The sequence below is a fragment of the Cydia fagiglandana genome, chromosome 13 (assembly GCF_963556715.1).
Source record: "Cydia fagiglandana chromosome 13, ilCydFagi1.1, whole genome shotgun sequence".
NCBI classification, from domain to species: Eukaryota; Metazoa; Arthropoda; class Insecta; order Lepidoptera; family Tortricidae; genus Cydia; species Cydia fagiglandana.
In genome coordinates, this window is record NC_085944.1 from 926,866 (window position 1) to 952,125 (window position 25,260).

A 25,260-nucleotide genomic window follows, 5' to 3' on the forward strand; every position below is an offset into this window, starting at 1 on the left:
GAAATTACAGACTTACAAAGTGGCTCTGGAATGAAACAATATTAGATTAAATGGTAAAAATATATTTCTTAGGCTCAGGAGTGATATTGTCTAAATAATTCAGACAGAATTTTCGTGGGATTTGTGTCTTCAAGGGACTGCCACCCTATTACCTTTTGTTAGGGCTCTCAGGGACTCCATATTGGAGATCATTCGAGAATGATAGGCACATTTGATTTGGGAACCCCTCTGGGGACACTCGCTCGCAAGAGCCCAATTTGTGGGAAGACCACACTTTCGGCATGGTGGTCTGAAAGATGGAAACGGCTTGAGTCCTTCGGAAGCTCCACTGAGTGAGTAGAAATTAAATTTCGTGGTGATCAACTCCACAATGGCGCGAGACGTTGTGGGTTTGTTCTTAACCAGATTTTGGTTCTTTGCAGAGAGACTCCTGCTCGAGGGAAGGGAGCGCTCCGCCAGAAGGCTTAGCAGCTACCAGTGCGGTGAGCCAAATTTCAAATGGTTTCATCTCTTTTCTAGCGGCCATAAAGGGCGTAGGCTAATATAACCTTTTCTCGGTTTTCAGGAGCCGGGATTTATTTATTCATTGATTTATTCATTCATTTATTTCATTCGTTGAGTAATTTATCTCAAAAAGCTTCAAAATCCTAGAAGTCAATTTAGTTTTGGAGACCTCCTGGAGCGAGGAATTTAAGCACGCCATCTGCCTCGGCCACGTCATTTTGGTACCACGTGCGCGGCCCCTGAGCTCTACGTCACCGCTCAGCATCAAGCTTCACCGGGGAAAGCAGCCTGTCACCCCGCTGCATCTGAGGAACGTTTAAATTCTGAGGTCGGTCCTTTCCATGATTTAATTTAGTAAGGCATCAGCGCCAGCTGCAAAGTTAGAGTAAATTTAGAATTTTGAGCAACCACTAAAGTAAGATAAAGACATTTGAAAATCCTGGTACATAGTTATTTAGTATTAAAATAAATTAGTTCTTAAATAAGTAGAATTCTGTGTGAAGCTTTATTCCGGACCTGTTAAGCGGCCCAGCTGTCCACTGAGCTAAGTTCTAAAATTAGGTGTCGTCAAATCAAGTTAAAGGTTAACACAGAATCGCAGGTTAGGATTAAGTCACAAACTTACCACTGGCAAGATCTTAGGTTTAATAAAGTTTCTATAATATAATTTGTGTTCACCTTTTTCATCTCCCAAATTAGGTTCCTATAGCAAGCAATTTTAGACACCACATTTTTTACTAAGTATTTAATTTCATTTTTTTTTTTTGCTAACGTGCTATAGCTTTCTTTGAACAAACCGGAGCTTTGCAATTTATTTAACCCCTTTAAAATAGAACGTTTCAAGTTCACCTAACACACTCCTCCTCGCTTCGCTCGTCGTCGCACCTATCTATTCCGTGATTGTAAACAATTAAAATATAGTGGGAAATTGTGCGAATGGTTAGAAAACCAATTTTGGAAAATTAAAATAATGGGAAAATATGCGAATGGTTAAATATGATTTCGAAAAAGGATGCGATCGAGAAAAAGTAAAATGGTAAAAATTGCGAATGGCAAAAATATCAATATGGAAAAAACGATTTTCGGAAGAGACAGTACACACTCTATTGCATGCCTGTAAATACTGGGAATAACCCCATTCGAGAGGTTGGATAAGTGCCATAACTGGCATATTATTCGTAATCACGACTTTACGTCATTGTCAAGGGCTTTGCGATGTAATGGAGAAACACACAGTAGTAGTAGTAGGCTTTTTACAGTAGATATGGTGCTACTTTACCTTGCTTTGCCTTAAGCCAACCACTGACTAACAGGCCGCCGGACGATATCGGCCTGTCAGATAGAACAAAAATTTGACAGTTCCGAACAACTGACCGGCCGATATCGTCCGGCGGACTGTTAGTCAGTGGTCGGCTTTAGTGCTATAACTACCGTAAAGCCAAGTAACTTTAGCCCTTGAGGGTAACTTTGGCCATTGAGATTTACTCGGCCCATGTTACATTATTGATTATTGCACTATAATTATGGAAATATGTCATGAGATTTGTTTTAGCTGACCTTTGATGTTTTTGTTTTTTTTATTAGACCCTTTTAAATGAGGTTTTCATGTGGGTCAAAGTAACCCGAGTTTACGGTACCGCTATACATGCGTATGTCGAAAGGTAAAGTTAAAGGGCCATACATATGTATTGTAAAACGTTGTACAATACCTACACGTGCGAAAAGGTAATTCGCACTTGTATCGCGTACTATTTTAGTTTTTATATTTAATGGCGAACTAGTTACAGCAATGAAGTGCAATGCACAGGGCATTGTTGACTTTGCTCGTAGTTAGCATCGTTAGGCAGTCGAGAAAGCCGGGTCACTTCATTTAGCAGTTGCGTCTGAGTTCGAGTAATTGATACACCTAGTAGACATAGATGTTTGCTATTAAAATCGTTGCAGACATATCATGGTCTAACGCTAGACACCTTCAGAAGCCCCGGCGCCCATCGGCATGGCATGGCAAGGGATCCTTCGGTATATTTACCATTTACCCAGGTGTCCTCATCACTCATCAGGTATGCCGATGCGTCCTCACACTCACAGTCTTCAGGCATACCGAGATTGCCGAGGTATGCTTGGGGATGCCGAGGCATCCCTCAACCGTCCTCATACATATTACATTACATATACCATGCAAGGTGTCCATAAATGCTTAGAACACCTGACATAAGACACCTATATGCCTGAGAACGCCTGATAGCCTCGGCATTCCCAAGCATTATCTCGGAATTCCTGAGGACGCCTCGGCATGCCTCTCGACGTACCTTTAGAACCATATTAGCCTTTAATATAATTCCACTATAAATAATATTCTCCAACAACATTTTAATGTCAAACAGGCCAAGAAAGCGAACAAGTCACGTGAGGGGTCTGCAAATAGTTGCCAGGTGACCCCCAGTCCCGTTCTGAGGCAACCTCATCCTCGAAGTACTAAACAACGCTCTTAAGTTAACTAACCATCGGAGGACCTTATTGTGTTTTGAATACGGGTTACGAACTGTCAATTAACAGCGTAGAAAAGAAGATACAGAAACACATTCACCATTGATAGGCCTTATGTCATGGTTTTAAGGTTTATGAATGGTTAGCTAAGTGTCGACGATGGTACAATTGGTCCCGAAAATACACTTGTTATCCAATAAATTATATTACAAACGCTATCACCATTTCAATTTGCAGTGTAGACAGTTACGAGTAAGTGCGTTTGGAAAACATCTTAAGGAAAAATAAAAAAAAAAGGTTAGCTACATGTGTTTTATAATTTTGCATCTTATAAAATGTAAAAAACTCTTAAATCGAACAACGGAGCGGCAGCTGACGGTCATCCGACGATCCTGGACATTCGGATAGCAAGGTTGAATATGGTTTCGTTAGAAAAACTTTGTCATACATAAAATAATAAATTGTATAGATTTCATATTTGTTTTTGTAACCATGTCTAATGACATTGACAGTTACATTTTTGACAGGTTCGCGAACTTTTCGCGAATACAATGAGCATTTCAAGAATAACCAAAACTTATCTTTATGCAATAAATATTTACTACATAGTTTTTTCTAACTTTTAAAATAGAATACTGACGCGCAGCTTTGTTTACACGAGTATATCATTAGTTAAAATGCGTCAATGGCATATAACTTAGCCCTTAAGTAGGTGCCCTACTAAAGGAGATGGGGGCGTAGATAAGTAAGTAAATATTCTTTCGAAAATTAACGAATACATATATTATTTCTAGACTTTCTAGAGTCTGTGGTCTGTGGGGCAAAAGAAGAATCGCGGCTATGGGGGAAACAATACCTAAGTACATTATTTACGTATAATAAGTTTATGACTCTTCTCTTTCCGCTACGACCTGTATTGACAGTGACTTAAGTTTAAATGTAGGTACCTACTGGGACGTGAGGAACACTCTGATATTCTTAACTTAACTTAGCCTTACACTCGTATGCATAAAGAAAATTAACTAGTTATTTGTAAGGAACATCGACCAAAATATCTTCATGTGACGTCGTCGCAGGCATAAGCTACCTAAGTAGCTATAGGATACCTACATCCATAGATTTATTCCTACATCTAGATTATCTAAGTGTCAGTCAGGCGTCGCTTGATGGGCTAACAATCGGCTCGGCAACGCTCACCCGATCCATTGTACGACGCATTGTGTCGTGCAAGTAATGCGAGTTCTTTCGCGAATTTGTGCTGTTATTACCAACCGAGTAACTAACACGAGTGAGGCGAAGTTCTGAGGGCCGTGATAAACGAAAATCGGTACTTCATTAAACGACCTACATGTTATCCAGCAAGAGTGTAGCAGGTGTCTGCTATAGACTGAGCTGAGACTAACAATACTTTACACTTCTTACGGTAGATGTCACTAAAGTTAGACCAAGAATAGTCTACAGCGATTTTGATAGCATACGCAGTGTAAGTGCTATTTAATACTTCATAAGTTTGACGTTTAAAATTTTCACTGCGTGTGCTATCAAAATCGTTGCAGATTTTTCTTGGTCTAACTTTACTAGATTTAATTTACAGATCTCGGGGGTCATATTAGATTGGTTATCTTGAAACATCTGCGCCCGGGCCAGCAATGAGAATAGCACGTATCTTTCGCGAATCGTCGTGTGAAACGGCGATTTATTACGCGATCACTTTTAGGAAACTTTTTTTTTTGTGTCGATACGTCGGTAAATCAAGGTAATTGAATATAATTCGCGTTAGACCCGTCTATAATGTGAGTTAATATGTGTTTAGTTTAGTCTAGTAGATTCAGCAATTATTGTTAAAACATTCAAGTCACTCAATTTAAAGAAAACGGAAGACTTATGGGGAACATCTGTTAGAGTCATTAGTCATGTCTTGGACGTAATAGCGCCTTACTTAGCCGTAATTTATAATATTTCAATTTCACAAGGCGTCTTTCCAGATCTTATGAAATATAGCAAAGTCATACCTCTTTTTAAATCGGGTGATTCGAGTGATATGGCTAATTACCGTCCAATATCAATACTTCCTGTACTAAGTAAAGTTTTTGAAAAGTTAATGTTAAATGATCTACTGGGTCACTTCAACAGACATACTTTACTTACAAGCAATCAGTTTGGTTTCACAAAGGGCCGTTCCACGACCGATGCTGCTTCGGTACTTATTAAACATATTTATGATATTTGGGAAAATTCTTGTGATGCAATTGGCATATTTTGTGATCTTTCTAAAGCATTTGATTGTGTGGATCATGGAACGCTCATTTTGAAATTAGAACACTATGGTCTGTCAGTAAATGCCCTAAACTTTATGTCTTCTTACCTTAGCAACAGAACAGAAACAGTTGTTGTAAACAAAACCCGGTCTAGCGGTACTGTAGTCCAATTAGGTGTGCCACAAGGTTCTATTTTGGGTCCATTCCTGTTTTTGGTTTATATAAATGATTTGCCATGTGTAGTAGAAAATCTTTGTGAAATTGTTCTTTTTGCTGATGACACATCATTACTTTTTAAGGTTGATCGTAAATCTACCGATTACAGTGTAATTAACAGCACACTCGTTAATGTACTAAACTGGTTTACTATGAACAATTTGCTTCTTAATGCTAAGAAAACTAAATGCATTCGATTTTCTTTGCCGAATGTTAAACCAGTCGATACTAAGATACTTTTGAATAATGAATGCTTAGATATGGTAGATAAAGCACTGTTTCTTGGTTTAACATTGGACAAAAATCTACAATGGAGTCCTCATATAAGAACACTAGCAAACAAATTAAGTTCGGCCGCTTACGCTGTGAGGAGAATTAGACAATTGACTAATGTTGAGACAGCTCGCCTTGTTTATTATAGTTATTTTCATAGTGTAATGTCATATGGTATTCTGGTTTGGGGCAAAGCAGCTGACATACAGACTATATTTGTCTTACAAAAGAGAGCCATTCGTTCTATATATAATTTAAGGGTGCGTGAATCATTAAGAGAACTTTTTAAAGAAATTAATATTTTAACTGTAGCTTCCCAATACATATATGATAGTATTATTTATGTTGTTAAGAATCTAGACTCCTTCACTAAGAATTCTGATGTCCATAACTATAATACTAGAAATAAAAATAAGCTTGCTATCAGAAAGTTTCGTGTTCGTAAAGTACAGAAGTCATTCGTTGGGCAATGCATTCATTTTTATAACAAGTTACCTGAGGATGCTTTAAGATTACCCTTTCCAGCTCTTAAGAATTACTTAAAAAAGTCATTGATGTTGAAGGCTTATTACAGAGTCGAGGACTACTTGACAGACAAACATGCATGGTCCAAACCAGAAACTGTAATAACGACAAGTAGCAATTAAAAATATTGTATTATGTGTAGAGTTAAAGGTGACTCAGCTCAGGTAAGAAAGCACATCAAATTGTATGAAAGCATCTCATAACAATCAGTCAGATTCATATAATATGTATTCTCATTTCTTTTATTGATTTTAATTTCTTTTCCTTTTGTAAGATTTGATATGTTTTCTGAAAGAGCTACGTATTTGTGATTTCATGTACATATATGTTTATTTTTTATATCAAATTCTATAAAGTTATGTACTCACTGAGTATAGTTGCATGAATTCTATAGTAATTTAAATTGTATTTTTCTTAATTACTCGTAATGCATGTTAATTATAAGATGTAATAATGTTTTGAAAAGATGTGTCCCGCCGAGTTTGTTGCCGGTCCCATATTGGGATACCCTCCTCCAATTGAGGGGGGATTTAAATCTTCTCGGGGCAGAGGTGTACGGTTGGAGCCGGTAAAGGTTTATTTGACGTTCATAAGCGCATTGTAATATGCCTACTTGAATAAACTATTTTTTATCTTATCTTTATCTTTATCAAAACGCGAAAGTTTAAAATATTACACTTTTAGGTAGTTTAAAAATGATATGGAGAAATCTACATTTTTTTTTTCAAAAATTCTGTGTTGTAGAAGCAGGCAAACAAGCTATATGTAATTTAGCGTTCCTGATAAACGGGGACGATTTTTAAACTTTGAGCGCTCCATATCGTCACTCAAAAATCTGTGGTGTGTGGAAAACGGTGAAATGCTATTTTTGGAATACGAGCGATAGTAATTGGAAATCTAGTGGTATGTGGTATTGACCAAATCGTTAATTTTATTTGTAGGTAGAATTTCAATTAGTATCGCGGCTGGAAGGCCCACATCACAAAATTCACAACAAAAGTCCTGAACGAAGCGAAAGCCGACATAGTTTAATGAAAATGATATGTAATAAGTACCTACCTAATGAACTTGATGTATGTAGGTAATGCAGTCAAGCCATTTTTATAAATCTGCAACTATGCCGTATTTTAACCACGTATTCCTGAGGTCATAAGGAGCAAAACATGTTATACGAGATTTGGTGTATAAAGAAACCTGTAATTGTAAGAGAAATTGAAACATAAAACGTCACATATCCCATTTGGTGGGCAACCACCAGCCGGCGAGGAGAAATTTGAATGTAGCGAGGTGAAATTTGAATGTAGCGAGGTGAAATTTAAATGTAGCGAGGTGAAAATATGCATTGCACGTTCTTACTCCTAATTTGCTCGAGGGGATGTGCTGGCATGTAGTATGTACCTACTTACGAGTTCATAAACATCTTCACAAGCCAACGTTCCAAAAATATGTTTACCTATAGGGGTCCCTTTGTTTCCCATAAAGTTTTAAGTCACAATGTATTGTTTGTCATATTATCGTTAGTCATAAAACTGAAACCGTTAACTTTTCAGGATTTTCGTAAGGATATTCTATAGATAGGTTAGGTTAGGTTAGGTTTGTATTATGGAAATCCTGAAAAGTTACGCGTTTCTGAGAAAAACCAATTATGACTAACGAAAATTCGGACAAACAATACATTATGACTTAAAACTATTTGGGAAACAATAGAGACCCTTACTATATACTCTCTCTCTAACACACTGAGAATAAGATAAGTAGTGTAAATATATTTTTAGAACGTTTGCTTGTAAAGATGTTCTGAACTAGACTGTACCTACAAAACGACATTGTATCATCATCATCATCATCATCATCTCAGCCATAAGACGTCCACTGCTGAACATAGGCCTCCCCCTTGGACCTCCATACGTGCCGGTTGGAAGCGACCCGCATCCAGCGTCTTCCGGCGACCTTAACAAGATCGTCTGTCCATCTCGGAGTTGACTGCCGTCATTGGCGGTCGTGTCCACTGCAAATTGTGTATTTATTTAATCATAACAATAAAATAGTAACTGTGTCAAATCAGTGTCAGCACTTTTTCATTAAACTGCGAATCTCCGCGTGAGTCATATCGGCTGTGTAATGGGTACAATTTAAAAACGCAGCGATGAGTGGTAATGACGCTTTTAACAGAAGTTCACGGACTCCGCGAAGTCCCCCTCCAGAAGGAAGACCAGCTATGGAAACCACCCCAGGAACCCCAGTAGCAGCAGCACGAGCCGAGGCACCTGATGTAGTTTCAACCACTGAAATCCAGAAATGGATTTCCGAAATTGAAAAGCGCCTTAGTGAAATTTGCACCATTGCAAATGATGGTAAATTAAACTCAGACCAAAAACTGAGAATAAACACGCTAAGTAAGAGCGTATTAGGAGGAATCTCGCAATTGGCTGTACAATACCAGGCGGTCAAGCAGAATTTATTACTTAGCCAAGCCAAAGTGAATACCTTGTCCATGCAAACAAACATCAGCACCCAGCTATATGAACTCAAACAGTGCATACAAGAAAAAGCAACAACCGAAGAAAAACAATCGTTCGCCGACATGGTTAGGACCGGGAAAAGCTCGACTGTTGTGCCTACCAAGTCAAGTAGTAGCATCGCAATTTACCCTGCCGACAAAGAAAAATCCAGTGAGGACACCAAAAACCTGATCCAAAACTTAATTAAGCCCGAGACCCTGAAACTTCACGTACGTGGTATGAGAAAAACAAAGAACGGTGGAGTCATAATCAGCACCGAGAGAAAGGATGACCTTGAAAAGCTTAAAGCATCTCAGCAGCTGCAGCAATCAGGACTTAAAGTGGAAGATACCACCAAAAGGAGACCGAAGATAATCATCCTAGGAGTCCCGACAAATATGTCCGAAGGAGAAGTGTTCGATTGTATTTTTAAACAAAACATTGCAGACTTACAACCAAATCTCACTAGGGATACATTTATGTGCTCAGTTAAACTTAGTCATAAATCTGGAAAAAAGGACTTATCCACCTGCAACTACATCCTAGAATGCACAGCTGAAGTCCGACGTATGCTCATACAACAACAACGCGTTTTTATCCATTGGACATCTTGCCCAGTACGAGATTTCACTCTCCTGACCCGTTGTTATTTATGCCATTTATACGGCCATTCGGCTAAATATTGCAAAGATACAGAACCTACTTGTGGACATTGCGGGTCATCAGGCCATGGTTTTAAGGAGTGTCCAAAGCAAGCTGAACCCGCCAAATGCGCTACGTGTCTGCGCTTTAAAAAGCCGGCCAATCATAAAACCGGAGACGACCAGTGCCCAGCGAAGAAAAATGCGCAACTTAGGTATATAAATTCTATAGATTATGAGGGCGCCTAGAGCGCCGCGTTTCAACGTCATCTGCTGCACATATCAACAAAAATGGATAACGCAACCAACGTCTTGCTTGACGATATTGAGGCCTCGTGTGAGTATGAATCACTAGTGTGCGACCCAGATAGATGCTCGACGCTTGTCAATACTTATGGTTCAAATTTAAAAATACTTTTACAAAATATTAGAAGCCTAAACAGTAATTTCAATGGACTCTTAACTTTACTAAGCTTAATAAATTCTGACGTTGATATAATTGTATTGTCAGAGTGCTGGATTACCTCCAACCAAACGATCCCTCAAATAAACGGCTATAATTCTTACGTAAGTTTAAAAACCAACGTGTTGCAAAATGACGGTGTCGTGTTCTACATTAAAGAAAATATAAATAATGTAACTGTGGAAGAGCCCGATATATTTCTAGATGCAAACTGCTTAATATTAAAAATAGGAACTGATACGGCTTTAGTAGGCATTTATCGCTCCCCCTCGAATAAAAACATAAACAACTTTCTATTGTCCCTTAATAAAATTTTATCGCAGCTATCGATATTTAAAAATGTATTTCTTATGGGAGATTTTAACATTGATATCAAAAACGGCAACCAAGATCGAAACTCTTTTGAATACTTAACTCAATTAGCTTTTCTTGGATATCTTCCTTCTCACCTCCGACCAACTAGAGAAAAAAATTGTCTTGACCATGTCTTTGCAAAGTCTAAACTTGCCTTAAAAACTTTAGTGCTCCATAGTAGTTTAACTGACCACAGTTCATTGTTACTGTGTATCCCTCAGTATTACCAAAGAGCCCCTAGTCAAGTCATCATATCTAAACTGGACAATAAATCAGCTACCCGTGACATAGAAAATCTTGATATGACCCCTATTTACCAAGCGACAGATGCCAATGACGCCATGGAATACTTAGTCTCATCTTTAACACGAATTATAGAAAATAACACAGTGACTAAAAGTATGTCACGCAAAATGAAAACTATTAAACCATGGATAACCCCCGGATTGTTACGATGCATTAGAAACCGTGACAGAATGCATAAAAAACTGGCAAAAACTCCAAATGACACAATACTTAAAACAACATACCAACGTTATCGAAATTTTTGTAATAATTTGTTAAAAAACCTAAAACGACAACATGACAAAACAGAAATAATAAAAGCAGGACACGATAAAAAGAAATTATGGAAAGTCATCAAAAACGTAACAAGTATGAGTAATATGAGGTCGACGTCTCAAGCGCTTATAGCTGACGCTATAGACGCTCGGCAGACAGTCAATACAGCAAACAATTTTTTTGCGAATATAGGTAAAACGCTCGCAGAAAACACAAATTGTTATTCTCAATTGCCTACCTCTCAGAATACGACCCCTTACCGTGTGATAAACTCTAACTCCTTTGTATTAACTGATACGGACGAAGCCGAAATTGATAGCATTATAATGACTCTCAGAAATGACTGCGCTACTGGTATTGACAAAATCCCTTGTTCTTTTATAAAACAACATAAAAAAATCTTGACCCCTCCACTGACCCACCTCTTCAACTTGTGCATTTATACAGGCGTTTTTCCCAAAATTCTAAAAATAGCTCTCATCAAACCAATCCACAAAGGTGGTGATAAGAGTTGTATTAATAACTATCGCCCAATCGCTATCTTGCCATCTTTATCAAAAATATTAGAACGTGTAATATCTAAACGATTTGTTAAATTCTTAGACAAGTATAAACTCCTGGCATCATCACAATATGGCTTTAGAGCAGGGCTTTCAACGAACGACGCAGTTCACGATCTTACAGATTATGTTGTTAGACAGCTTGACTCCCAAAAAAAGTGTTTAGCTATATTCCTGGACCTGGCTAAAGCTTTCGATACTGTGACAATTCCAACACTTATTGACAAGCTGGAGTACATAGGAATAAGAGGTCATCCTCTAAGAATTTTTAAAGATTATCTTTCTGATCGAAAACAACGAGTTTCGATTGAAAACCATATAAGTGACGAACTCCCCATTGATTATGGTGTCCCACAGGGAAGTATTCTGGCCCCATCCCTTTTTCTGACGTACATAAATGACCTATGTACCCTCCCTATTCCAAATGGTAGAGTTATATCCTACGCAGACGATACAGCCCTACTCTTTAACGGCGATACCTGGACTGACGTTTTCAAAAACGCGCAAGTAGGTTTAAACCTAGTTACCCGCTGGCTAAAAACAAACGCACTAACATTAAATACGGAAAAAACAAAATATATCACGTTCTCCTCAAATATATCTACCCAACCGTCCGATAACATCCACACTTTAATAGCACATAATTGTCCAGATCCCGACACGTCGCGTGTAAACCTTTGTCCTTATAACTGCCCAAAACTCAGTACCACTAACAATATCAAGTACCTGGGTGTTATTATCGATCAGCATCTTAACTTTAAAGCACACATCGAATCTCTGACATCTAGAGTTAGAAAATTAATTTATGTCTTTAAGAACCTAAGACATGCGGCAGATCAAACACTTATTAAATCAGTCTATCTTGCACTTTGTCAATCACTGTTAGTATATTGTATCACGTCCTGGGGAGGAGCAAACAAGACAACGATCATCGATTTAGAAAGAGCTCAGAGGGCAGTTCTCAAAGTTAGCACTTTCCGTCCCTTACGTTATCCCACGACTCAATTGTTGACCGAGTGTAAAGTTCTGAGCGTTCGACAGTTATTCGTCTTGAACACTGTAGTAAAAAAACATTCACTCATACCCTATAACCCCCAGATCTTATCTGGCAAGCGACGTGCTGACATAATTTGCACCAAAGATTCATTCCGCACCGCAAACACACGTAAGTTTTTTTGTTTCCTCGGCTCTTTCCTTTACAATAAATTCAATCTCCTATTGAATATTTACCCAATGCCCAGTAAAGTCTGCATAAAAGCGGTACAAACGTTGCTCATTGGCAAGGCGTACGAGGACACAGAAAGACTACTAGAAATAGTCACATAGAAGTTAAGAAAGATTTATATGTGTGTTGTACAAACTAATTGCTAAGTATGTCACCACTTAACGTTCTAAAGAGTAGAATATAGTCATAGTCATATAGTTTATTGTTATTATAAATAAATAATCATCTTGTTTGGTAAGCACTTCCCCACTTATACACTGACCTACAAAACGTGCATACCTAAGATACAAGTAAATGTTTACTTAGTTTAGGTATTGTTCAAATTTCCATTAGAGTTTAGAAAATACATATTTGTATCGGTATTAATATTGTTAAATTGATCTGTACCTATCTTAACCTGAATCCATGAATTACTAGTATTTAAGTATAAATTGTATAATTACCATTGTATAAATCAAATTAGCATAAGTTTTAATGAATAAAAATATTATCTTATCTTATCTTATCTTGTGGGTGGACATTGTATATTTACCTATAAAGGGGCCCACTGATTAACAGTCCGCCGGACGGTATCGGCCTGTCAGTTGTTCTGAACTGTCAAAATTTTGTTCTAACTGACAGGCCGATACCGTCCGGCGGAGTGTTAATCAGTGGGCCCCTTTAGTTTTTATTATGTTCATTCATTCATTCATTTCAGCCTATATACGTCCCACTGCTGAGCACAGGCCTCCTCTCATGCGCGAGAGGGCTTGGGCTATAGTCCCCACGCTAGCCCAATGCGGCCCAATTGCTATAACTGACAACAGCCATGTAGCTTGAATTATCTTTGGTTATTTAATTTATACTTATATAGCAATCAAGTTATTCAGTCGTTACTTTGCGGATATCCATATTATTTCAACGGAACATTAATTGCAAGTAAGTGTAACGGGTTAGCGATTATTAACTAGCTTATTACATATATTGCGGAAAACCAAAGCAATATTGTTATTTTAAAGCCCTCTAAAAATCAATAGGTAGGTAATCAGAAAAAAAGACGATAAATATGAATGTTAGGTAAATATAACTATGTAAATAAATGATTACTATTGGTTGTTTTTCTTTAAAAAAATTATTACTTTTTAGAATAATTTAGCTAAGTATTAGAGTTTAAAAGCTTGTGACTCAAATTAAAAGTCATTGAATGATTGAGATTGTAACGATTGATTTATAATGTTAAGTACATTGTAACTTGCATGGTAACCTGAATTAAGGTGCAAGTGTTATTTGTTTCCTCGCACTTTTTATTATGTTTATTAAAGCATACACATAATTACTTTCTTTAGTTGAAAGAAACAAACATTGATAAATACCGCTCCATATAGGGTAAACTACGGTAGCATGGTGACTTTTCTACTATTGAGTGCCATTGAATTTTTTGAATTATTTGCCCGCCTTACTTTTCACACTTATTTTTCTACATAATCAAAAATATATGTGACTCACGTAATTTATACTGCTATGGGGCGATTCTCAGAGATGACATTCGGTGCCTGACTTCGGTGCCAAAATTTTTTTTTAACTTATATAATATGCGAGTTTATTTCCTAAAATCTACCCTTAATATAAAAAATATTGGTAGTGGAGGCCTCCATTAGAACCTTATAGTTTTCTAGATATTTGAGATTTAAAAAACACCGAAATCATGTGCAGGCACTGAAATCAATTTGCGTCACCGAATTCAATAATGCTTACATCAAAATGACATTTAGGTTTTATATCTCAATTATATAATTATTTTAATCATATTTTTCAATCCTATTTGTTGATAAGCGATGTAACAAGGCTAATGATCTCGAAAGCTTACATAAATTTAATAGATATAGACTCAAGATTTTAAAATAACCAAATTACGGCTTGTAAATCAACATCTCTAGAAGATATCCCACACTATATGACTGGACTCATATAATAGGGTGATGTGTGGTCCTGAAACGAGTTTCAGACATGTCGACATTGTCGATATTGTCGACCACAAATTCGCACATTATAATAATTTATTCATTGTATTATTATATTCATGAAGGAGAAGATGTTTGTTTCTCGCAATCCGACCGCACACGCATCTAAAAAAAACTTATGTTACCTGCACCCGATAAACAATACACTCTTGAGTGGTGTTCAATGCTCATTATAAGTCATTAAATATTTAATGTACTTATAAAGCAATGTGATGCAATACGGAAAACAAGTATTTTTTTAATAAAAGAGTTTAAAAGCGTGAACTCCGTCAATTTAAAACTATAATATTTGAAGTAGTCGAGTAATGCTTGAAGATCCAATTACCAATTAATTATGATCTCCAGCACCCTCAAACACTTGAGCTAAATTGTAACAAAGACATAAGACATTGAGGATTGTTAAAACATTTGCTGTGTTCAATTTGCGTCTATGGCTATCCTTTAGAAATATCGATCAGTAGGTACGCTCAATGCCTTTGAAGCGATCTCGACCATAGAATGCTATTTTATTTTTAATCCCTTGTTCTGTACATCCTATCCCTTGGGTTCACCTTGCATAGTACTTACATACACAAGTTATTTTAAAAATTGACTACATTTATTTAACATGGCTGACATGTTTAAAGGTATCGAGGTGTAGGGCCTCCGGTGATACAGAGGACAACGAACATAATTTACTTAATTGGTTGGAAAAGAATATCAAGACAGACAAAGAAACATTGGGTCTATACGTCTGGTTTAAAAAACTACTCATAGTGAACTAGTGATTTTGTGTACCTACTATGACATAATTTACTTACAAACATAATTTTACGTTTGTACAACGTATCTTTCACTTTGTAGACATGATAAATTAGTACAACAAACTAGTTTACAAAGCAGGATTTGAATTCAGTGATCACTTTTTTGATATCGGTGGTCAAAAAATTCACCGAAACCAGGGAAATCAACACCAGCGATATCAAAATTAATCGCTTTTTAGCAATTACAGAAATAGCATGAACGATACAGAGGAGATGTAATAATGGTGGATTTACGTACTTTTGATGACTTCTTAATCACTTACATAACGATAATTGCACTAAAACTTTCGGAGTAAATTGCACCACCGATCTCAAAAAAACATAGGACCAAACCCAGCGAAGGACGGAGAAACGTTTAAAAAATCACTTTATTGTACTGTGACTGTACCTCTACTTTATTCAACGGTTAAGGCACAACTAAAGCATACTATGTTTGAGACACTGAGTTCCTGGTCTACAACCTTGAAGGAGTACTGACATGTTTTGCAAATTACACCGATATCAGTCACTAGCCCGGGACACATCGTAAATTTGGTTTTATTCAATGTGTTGAGCAAACACATTATTGTGATATAAAGAATATGATAAGCTAACTAATACCCTATGCGTGAATACCCATAATAACTCCGATCTAATGCTCCATCTTGAGTAATAATTTTTTGTTTCATAAAATCTGGGTGCGGGACACGCCCACCGAACATCATTTTTGGCATTTGAATTTCTTTTTCTTGTATTATACAGTATGTAAACTTACTAAAACCATTTACGCAAGCCCGTAAATGAATCGGTCACACTGAGCAACTTTACCTATGGCACCAACTCCGAAAACGTGAAAAAAAAATAAAAAAATTTGGTTGTTTCATAAATTTAGCATTGAAATTTTCTATGGGAGAGTCAATTTTTTTTTCTCGATTTCGGGGTTGGTGCCATAGTAAAAGTTGCTCAGTGTGACCTATTATTTAATGGGCTTGAGTAAATGGTTTTAGTAAGTTTACATACTGTATAAATAATAAATAAATAATTTGATAGTGTCCCAGACAGAATATAAGCTGAAGATCATGCCTAAATTAATTCAGATTTATTGAACAGTAAATTCAATCAATTACTGCCCCGGACACGTAAAAATGGCCCTCCTGAGAAATGCCCATGGCGAAAAGTCAGTTTAAAAAAACACCGGCACAACAATAGGTAATATTAATATTGTTTTCACCACACCAGCTCGGAAAGGCTTACTTTGCACTTCAAAAACTGATAGCAAAGTTGCATTTTATTCACATGTGAGGCAAAGTAATCAAATGCAAATTTTGAGTTGTTTTCTTATGTTTGCTGGTAGAATTGACTTTTAAATGATGATTTTGGATGATAAATATTTAATAACATTCATTTGGATTTGATTAGGTTTGATTTTGTTTGATATTTTACATTTAATATTTGCTTCGGGTTGGTATGGTGAAAAATTTTGTGTTTCTCTCGGGGGCAAATTTTGTTTAACCCTCGTGCTTTGAAACCCTCACAACGCTCAAGATTCCAATTTTGGAATCTTTCGCTTGCTCGGGTATCAATATTAGAACGAGCGGTTAAACAACAACTTTGCCTCCTTGTAAAACAAATAACTATAATATGGCCCGTACTGTCCGTAGCTGCCTGAAAATAAATGTTATTTGATTGTATCTACGTATAGGAAACAACCTTTATGTTACGCGTATTATGCCGTGCCGTGGCCGTGACGTCACAGCAAGCAGCAGATGGTTGCAGTATCTGCAGCGTACAATTTTATTGTTAGACTGTGAATATTATCGCCCTGCACTGCAGTTGGCCCCTGTTTGTATTGTGTAGGATATTGTGAGCTTTTAAGCTTCCTACCAGTCTTACTACATTCCTACACAAATAAAAAAAAATGCGCATGGATCAAACGCTTAGCCTACTCCAAAATACTGGCCATTCTAAATAATATTGTATTAGATTAAACTTAAAAACTTATACTTAACCTAATAAAATAACATACCTACATATTTATTTATAGTAAAAATACCATATAACCTTCTTGAATTAGAACCTAAAAATAGGACAATATCGAAAACTGATTAAAAGTCAAACTTCAACTCAAGGCAAATTATAAACCGCTGGACAGTCACATGGATAACCAGCTATTACACCACATGTCTACGTAGATCACAGCTAATTGTCCATAATACCCCACGGCTACGATATATCGATCTTATTACTTAATTTTTCAGCAGCGTGGCACCCGCCAGCTGGGACCTTGGCCTTCTCCATAACCTATTCATATTTGTAAAGTTACACACCAACTTAACATACAATACAATACGACACTTGGAAACTTTGATGTCAAAACATAATTCCATAATAAATATATATCTAGTTATGGAGATTAATTTTGTCTTGAGCAAAAACGCGTGGTAAAATTGTTATTGTTAATTGTATGAAGTTTTTTTTTCCTTGAAAGAATACTAATACATGTTTTGATATATCCTGGTTATGGCGTAATCTACGTGAATATATTAAATATATAGTAACCGATCTACAGCACATTTAATTATATTTCCAAATTTTTCTAGACTATATTAATTAAGTAAGAAACTTACAGTGCAAAACCTCTACAATTCAGAAATACAACAGACATATTATTATCTCTCTCCTAAATCCAAATGTTAAAGATACTGAAGGCTTTAAGGGGCCCACAGATTGCCAGTCCGCCGGACGGTATCGGCCTGTCAGTTAGACGCAAATTTTGACGGCTCGGAGCAACTGACAGGCTGATATCGTCCGGCAAACTGGTAATCTGTGGGCCCCTTCAATCTGTCTATGACTGAATTGCAGAACTGATATTTTTATTCCCATTTTTCTGGACGGACACAAAAGACGCAACGAACGCATACTATATTAACGTTGGTCACGTAGTAGACAAGGCTAGATTGTACGCAGTGGGTACCTTGGCCATCGGCAGCCGAATAAATCTTTAATGCCTTTGTTCACGTGGCCGAGTGTGAAGGGCTAAATTAATATGCCCTTTACCTACATTCATGGCCTTGCACTTGGAGAAGGGACACCTAAACATGTTCGTTTTAAGCGCTAGTTTTCATGTTGTAAATATAAGAAACCATGTAGCATGTAGCTATTGTAGGACTAGTCAACTCAATGGTAATGATTATCATTATACAGTAAAGAAAAAGTCTATTGTTTAAAACTTTTTGCAAAAACCAAAGGTTTTTTAAGTTAATTAATTGTTTGTGTTTTTACCAAAAATGTAATATGTATGAGACTTCTTGGAATACTTACTTTAATTTATTATTTTTAATCAAATTAGATTTATTAATTTTCTATAAATACTTAAACAAGTTGTGTTCGTTTTACGTAATTAAATTCCTAGCTTTTTTTGGACAATACATTTTGCTACCAAAAAATCTGAAACAATATGTATTGCCAGCCGGGGTACTTTTAAATTTATTTCAAATTTAATTAGGGTCGACCACGAGCATGAATTATTCCAGGCATTGCAGGCCCTGCAATGCCATGCAATTCATGCTCCCTGCAATGCAGGGGTCCATAGGCTTCGGTGACCGCTTACGATCATGCCACCGACGTGGTATTAAAGAAGTAGGTATATTTTAGATTCTTAGATTTTTTATTTTATTTAATGATTACATTGATGACGTTATGTAGGTAATATTTAAACAGCGGAACTCGGTAACATTTAAACAGTGCTCTAAGAGGAACTAGGAAACACAGAAGGACTAACGCAGTAAGTAGCTTAAAATGCCAAAATTTCGAAAGGCAGTTTTGAGTCATACAAGGCCGAGCCTTGCTGACTCAGCTGAAATATGAATGCTCGTCACCCCATCTCTTCCGAATCCGGTCTGTCGCGTAATAAAATGTCATATGACGGACGTGCCATTTATTTTGATCTGCACGCTAGTTTCTATTAAAGGTACACTGAGGTACACAGAAGGTACATTTACATATGATTATAAATATTTTGATAAGGTCCACCCGCCATCCTTACGCTCACTAAAATGTCGTGTGATAATTAATTGTCAGAATTTGAGTTTTTTTTAAAGATTTATGACGACGACAAGTGGTAAAATGTGACCATGAACCCGCTCGAAAGTCCCCCCAGCTAGAGCGTCCTTGTAGCAATTAATCATAGCAAATATCGTGCGCGTGGAGCAGGGAAGTCCGGCGGGCTATAATCGGAACCCCAGGTTGAGATTGATTCAGCGAGGCGGATCTTGGCCTGTGTCTTAATGTGATAGGATTGTTTAGCACACAGGGATTATACCCACATGTGTATGTCACGACGACAAGTGGTAAAATGTGACCATGTGCCCATGAACCCACGCGAGAGTGCCCCCTAGCCAGCGTCCTTGCAGCAATCATACATGTCGTGCGCGCGCGCAGGGAAGTCCGGCGAGCTATAAGCGGAACCCCAGGTTGGTTAAGATTGACTCATATAGCTAGAGGCGGATCTTGGCCAGTGTCTTAATGTGATTGTTTAACACAGAGGGATTTTATGTATATTCTGTAATCTTCTATTCTAAAAAATATCTAGTAGGCATAGGTATACAATCCACCTTGACAATTTAGTCGGGTTCGATATTTCTAGACACCTTTCTTGCTTCGACATATTTGTTGGAGATTTCAAGGGAAAAGGCATCGCATCTTAAGTTGAGGCAACTCACATCGTCACATCATGGTACTGGCCAGTTGGTTTTTGGGTTTCCGGTTTATACTAAGCCAGCCAGCCAGGGTGTCAATGGGCAAATCTTTAAAAAATCTAGATTGCTACTATAATCACATAATATTACAAAACAAACCATTACAGCTATGTCACGACCGTTCTTGTAGAAAACGTCGTAGACCTATTTGTCTTTGATGCTACCACAAATAGATAAAATGCCGGCAATGCGATCGTATCTACATAACCACCACACAACTAACAATGATTGAACTCCATTATGGAGGAGTCCGCGTCATTTGAAAAGTATACATGCAAGTTCTACGTAATAAATAATAATATATGTATATACCTACATATGTATAAACATATACATGGAACCTGCTATTTTATTTAAATTTGTATACTGAAGTTTTTTTTATAGATTTGGGACTTTTTATGTCATTTCTACTTCACGAGCTCTTTCGATTATAACATGAGAAAACGTGTCAAAATTTTTATATTACCATTCTGTTACCAATTTTTACAGACATTAATTCTTCTAGAATAGGTAGGTACATTATTTATTTTTGTAATGACTATGACACACATAGAAATAGAAATAATTTTATCGTGATGAGGTAGGTACCTAAATTCAACTAAAACCATACAAAGATATAATTAATTTCGATTGTAGGTTTCGTACCTAATGCTATTGTCACTAATGGCACTATAATAAGCTATATTCCATTCCAATCGAGTACACATCGGTTACAAGGCCCAATGATAGACGGATGATTTGTCAACAGCTAGTTGGTGGTTAATTTTATACTTTTATAGTCGCCTAAAAGATTATTTTACCCACATAGGCCCTTATTCACCAAAAATACCTAATTATATTACAGATCGTACTAAGTACAATAGGTAATGCATTATTCTGACTTTGGAAAACGATTAGGTACTTAAGGGGCCCTCTGATTAACAGTCCGCCGGACGGTATCGGCCTGTCAGTTAGAACAAAATTTTGACAGTTCCGAACAACTGACAGGCCGATACCGTCCGGCGGGCTGATGTTAATCAGTGGGCCCCTTTAGAATTAGACCAAGAAAAGTCTGCAGCGATTTTGATGGCAGGCGCAGTGTAAGTTTCATTTTAAACGTCAAACTTCTATGAAATTATGACTTCTATGAAAATAACACTTGCACTACGTATACTATCAAAAACGTTGCAGACTTTTCTTGGTCTATCTCTACACTATTTACATACACTATTTCTTAGAAAATGTACGATTACTACCTACATATTAAAAACCCTGTATGGTGCGTTGAAAACCGCAAATTACGGCCAACATAGAGATAATAAACATTACTTAGGCTTGCAAAACGTATGCAAATAAAAATCGTAGGTAATCGATGTGCAGTTTGTGCACGCTTGCATTACAAAACGCTTGCGTGTCACATCAACGTTCAGAAATTATCGTTTGACGACTTCGATTGGCGATAAACATTAAACTGTTTCACGCGATCGGTACATTATATCGATTAAACACACTTTTATAAAACTAATGGCTCCGCCATATTGAAAAAAAATACAATAATATTTATTAGGTAAGTAATTAACGAAAATAAGGATATCATTACCTAAGATCTATAATTGCCTTACAAAATTTCACGAGAGAGTAGGAGAGAACCCAGTTCAAGCTGCAATAGAAAAGCTTTGCTCGCACTCCTCAATCAGTATATTTTTGTACTTAATCTGAAACAATGTAATCTAAAACGATGCCTCGTTTGCAACCATTGAACTTCATGTTTTGTAGTCAACTTCAAAATCGTCTTGGAGATTGGCGCGTATCTCACGCACGACTTTGACTACACGATGGGCCAACGCCGGCCACTCCAAGGGACGCAGCCATGCGGTAGAATGACATAGCAATATCACTTGCTCCCTCTAACGCATAAATGCGTCTCTTGGTGTGGCCGGCGCTGGGCCATCGTGTAGAGGAGCCATGAGGTGTGAGGGATCTCAAAGGATCAAGGTCGTATCAAAACCAGTTCAAACTATAACAAATTGATGAGTCTGAATCAGCCTCTATAGTTCGTTATTTTTAGCATTAATTAGAAAGAACTTGCAAGAAGGTAAGCGATCTTGGCATGTCTTTTAATTGAAAAACGCTTTTTAAAAATCAATAACTATTACTCATGAAAGCAGGAGAATATAAATGATCGTATTAGATTCATAATTGTTACGTATTTTAAAATGTGTTTTTCAATTAAAAGACACATCAAGATTGTTTACCTAATTTCTAATGCTAAAAAAAACGAAGTATAGAGACAGATAGAACAAAAGGAACCTACTGCGCAAACGCAACGCAACTGTAAGGAAGCCGTAATTACGAGAAAACTTTAATGATAGACAATAATTCCGCCTTAATCATTATTATATAAAGGGGCCCACTGATTAACAGTCCGCCGGACGATATCGGCCTGTCAGTTAGAACAAAATTTTGACACTTCCAAACAACTGACAGGCCGATACCGTCCGGCGGACTGTTAATCAGTGGGCCCCTTTACTTGCATACCTATTTATATTAACGCAAGCAATCAACATATTAATACTTAATTATTAACAAGTTTTAATCGAATACAACCCGTTATTTTAAATTACCTCGTCTGTCGTGTTTGGAAGTGCCGAATTAGAAAATGCGGTGTAATTATAGATAGGTAACTAAATTATACTGTGCATTTAAAAACGAAGTCTTAGTAATAGGGTCCCGTTTTACCCTTTGGGTACGGAACCCTAAAAATGGATAGTGTTTGTGAGTCAAGTAAACTTGGAAGACTTAGTAGATTTATTTTAATTGGATAATTTCGATAAAGTCAGTAAACCCTAAAGGAAGCTGATCAAGGTTATTTCATATTGATTGTATATTTTTACGACATATCTAAATGTGTTCTATAATTTATAACGTGTATATTGGTATTACTAATAAATGACCTTTGCTTAACGTAGGTAAAACCGGTAGTCTAGCCAAGTGGCAAATGGTCGATGGAAAACGCCAATTGAAACTTAAATAGTGAATGGAAATAATCACGTGACTTTTCGTAGCATCTGTCATCCCGATAGGCATTTGATGTATAGGTACAGTCGCCCACACTGTACATCGGTGGACCTTATGCCTTTTGTAATTAGGTCCGCCGATGTACAGTTAGGAGTGTTGCTGTTTGTACGATTATCATCCTGTCTAGGCCCCTGGAAATATACCTAATTCCGTTCATTGCTCAGCCGATGCCTCGTTGCTTTGACTACTTATCGGCTCCATGTAAGAATCCTGACCGGGTATGAGCGAGCCCAAACGGAGCCAATTCATTCAGCATGTATTGTGCGGCGTCAATTGATCTGTCCATCACGCGAGATAACTGGGCTCGGATCAGTATCGCATTCACAAATCAAGGCGAACTTGTGAGCAATGGGTGACAAAATCTAACCACCGATGAATGACCACTCATAAGGAGTTTTTCCAACTCTAAGATAGGTACTTCAAGTGTGGGGTCGTGGACATACCAGGCAACATTGAAGGATTTGAACGGCATTTAATACGGGACCAATAGGCTTCGGTGTCTAATAAAAATATGGCTGCCTTATAGAAAATTTCTAAACCTAATGAATTGCCCAAATGGTGATTTAGTCGGCAATTTCCCCCGCATGCATTGTGCGGCATCAATTGAGTTGTCCAACACGAGATCAGCTCGGCTCGGATTAGTATCATGTTGTTCAGAAATCACAGCCAACCCATATAACCATTCCAGTCGCAGAATCATCAAAGTGGTAACTAAATGTCAGATGTGTCGTAACAGAGTCCACACAATGTGTCTAGAATTGTTTCGAAACAAAGTGTCGTCGCCGTGTGTACACTTTTCCGTAACAAGGTGTCGACACATTTGTGTGCACTTTGCGTGCGGTTTGCGACTAAATCTGACAGCAAATTTGTGACAGCAAATGTCAATATAAAATACCTCTTGAAAACCAAGGTTTGTCAAACTACTATTAGTGTCTCGTGTGCTCGTAAGTAATTCTAGTAAGTCATCGTGGGCGATGCAAATGATAATAATCGACCAAAACCATATAAACACCCAACACCCGTCAACCTTTTACAGAAAAGTTTTTAAAGAAATGCAATAAGCTACTTAGGTCAGCCAACGAATGCTCAAAAAAGTTGTAGAGGGAAATGCTCGGAACACAATTTTTGACTCTGTAACTTGGTTTGGACAAGTTAGGAGGTGAACATATCAAAAGTCCCCGGCCGTAGCCCTTGAGCGGGGGGAAGAGAGGCGGCTTTGAAGGTCCCATTTTCCGGTTTTTCGATTATATCTCGGAAACTATGCATCTTAGCGACATGGCCACTTATACAAAATGAAAGTTAATTTAATTTGTTACAAGTTTATTCGGTCAATTTTTTCGATATGTTGAATAGTTTTTGAGATATCCGCTCTTGAAAGTTTATTTAGGGCTCTCAATTTTATCTTGATATATCTACATCAGTGAAGGTGCTAGGCCGTGTATGGTATCGTTTTCGTATAAATCTGGGTTGCTGAATCCATTTAAGATATCACATTGACACCATTCCACAAAATTAAAAAAAATCTTTTTAGGGTTCCGTACCTCAAAAGCAAAAAACGGAATCCTTATAGGATCACTCGTGCGTCTGTATGTCTGTCTGTCTGAATACACAAAATAGTTCTTTACCTATAGATGACAGGAAAACCTATTAGAAATGTGCAGTCAAGCGCGAGTCGGACTTAATGTACGGAACCCTTAATACGCGAGTCCGACTCGCACTTGGTCGGTTTTTTTAAACTCCTCTTGACGCTTAACCGCTGAACCGATTTCGTTGAAATTTGGTATAGAAATAGTTTGCGTCCCGGAACAGGACATAGGATAGATCTTATAACCGAAATCATCTTTTGAAGGTGTGAAAAGTGGCGTGGAAATTTGTACGGGAAATCAATAACCGCTGAACCGATTTATATTATATTTGGGATGGTCTACATCTTTGATTTAGTTAAAAATGATAAAAAAACATGACTTCAAACCTAAACTTAAACAGTATTAACTTCAAGAAGTCAATTCTGAATTCCCCCCTACACCTCATTTCACACTTTTGAAGGATGAATTTTGAGATAACTTATTATGTCCTGTCTCGGGACTCAAAATATA

The 25,260-nt window shown here is 37.2% G+C and overlaps 2 protein-coding genes across 3 annotated transcripts in view; one reads left to right on the plus strand and one right to left on the minus strand.

The window, feature by feature from the left end:
• LOC134669960 (uncharacterized) overlaps positions 1-25,260 on the minus strand; it is a 52,544-nt gene that overhangs the window by 22,772 nt on the left and 4,512 nt on the right. The window lies entirely within an intron of this gene.
• Positions 8,381-13,025, plus strand: LOC134669959 (uncharacterized). Its single transcript, XM_063527597.1, has one exon. It carries the CDS (start codon positions 8,410-8,412, stop codon positions 9,652-9,654), a length of 1,245 nt encoding a protein of 414 aa, XP_063383667.1. The 5' UTR covers positions 8,381-8,409; the 3' UTR covers positions 9,655-13,025.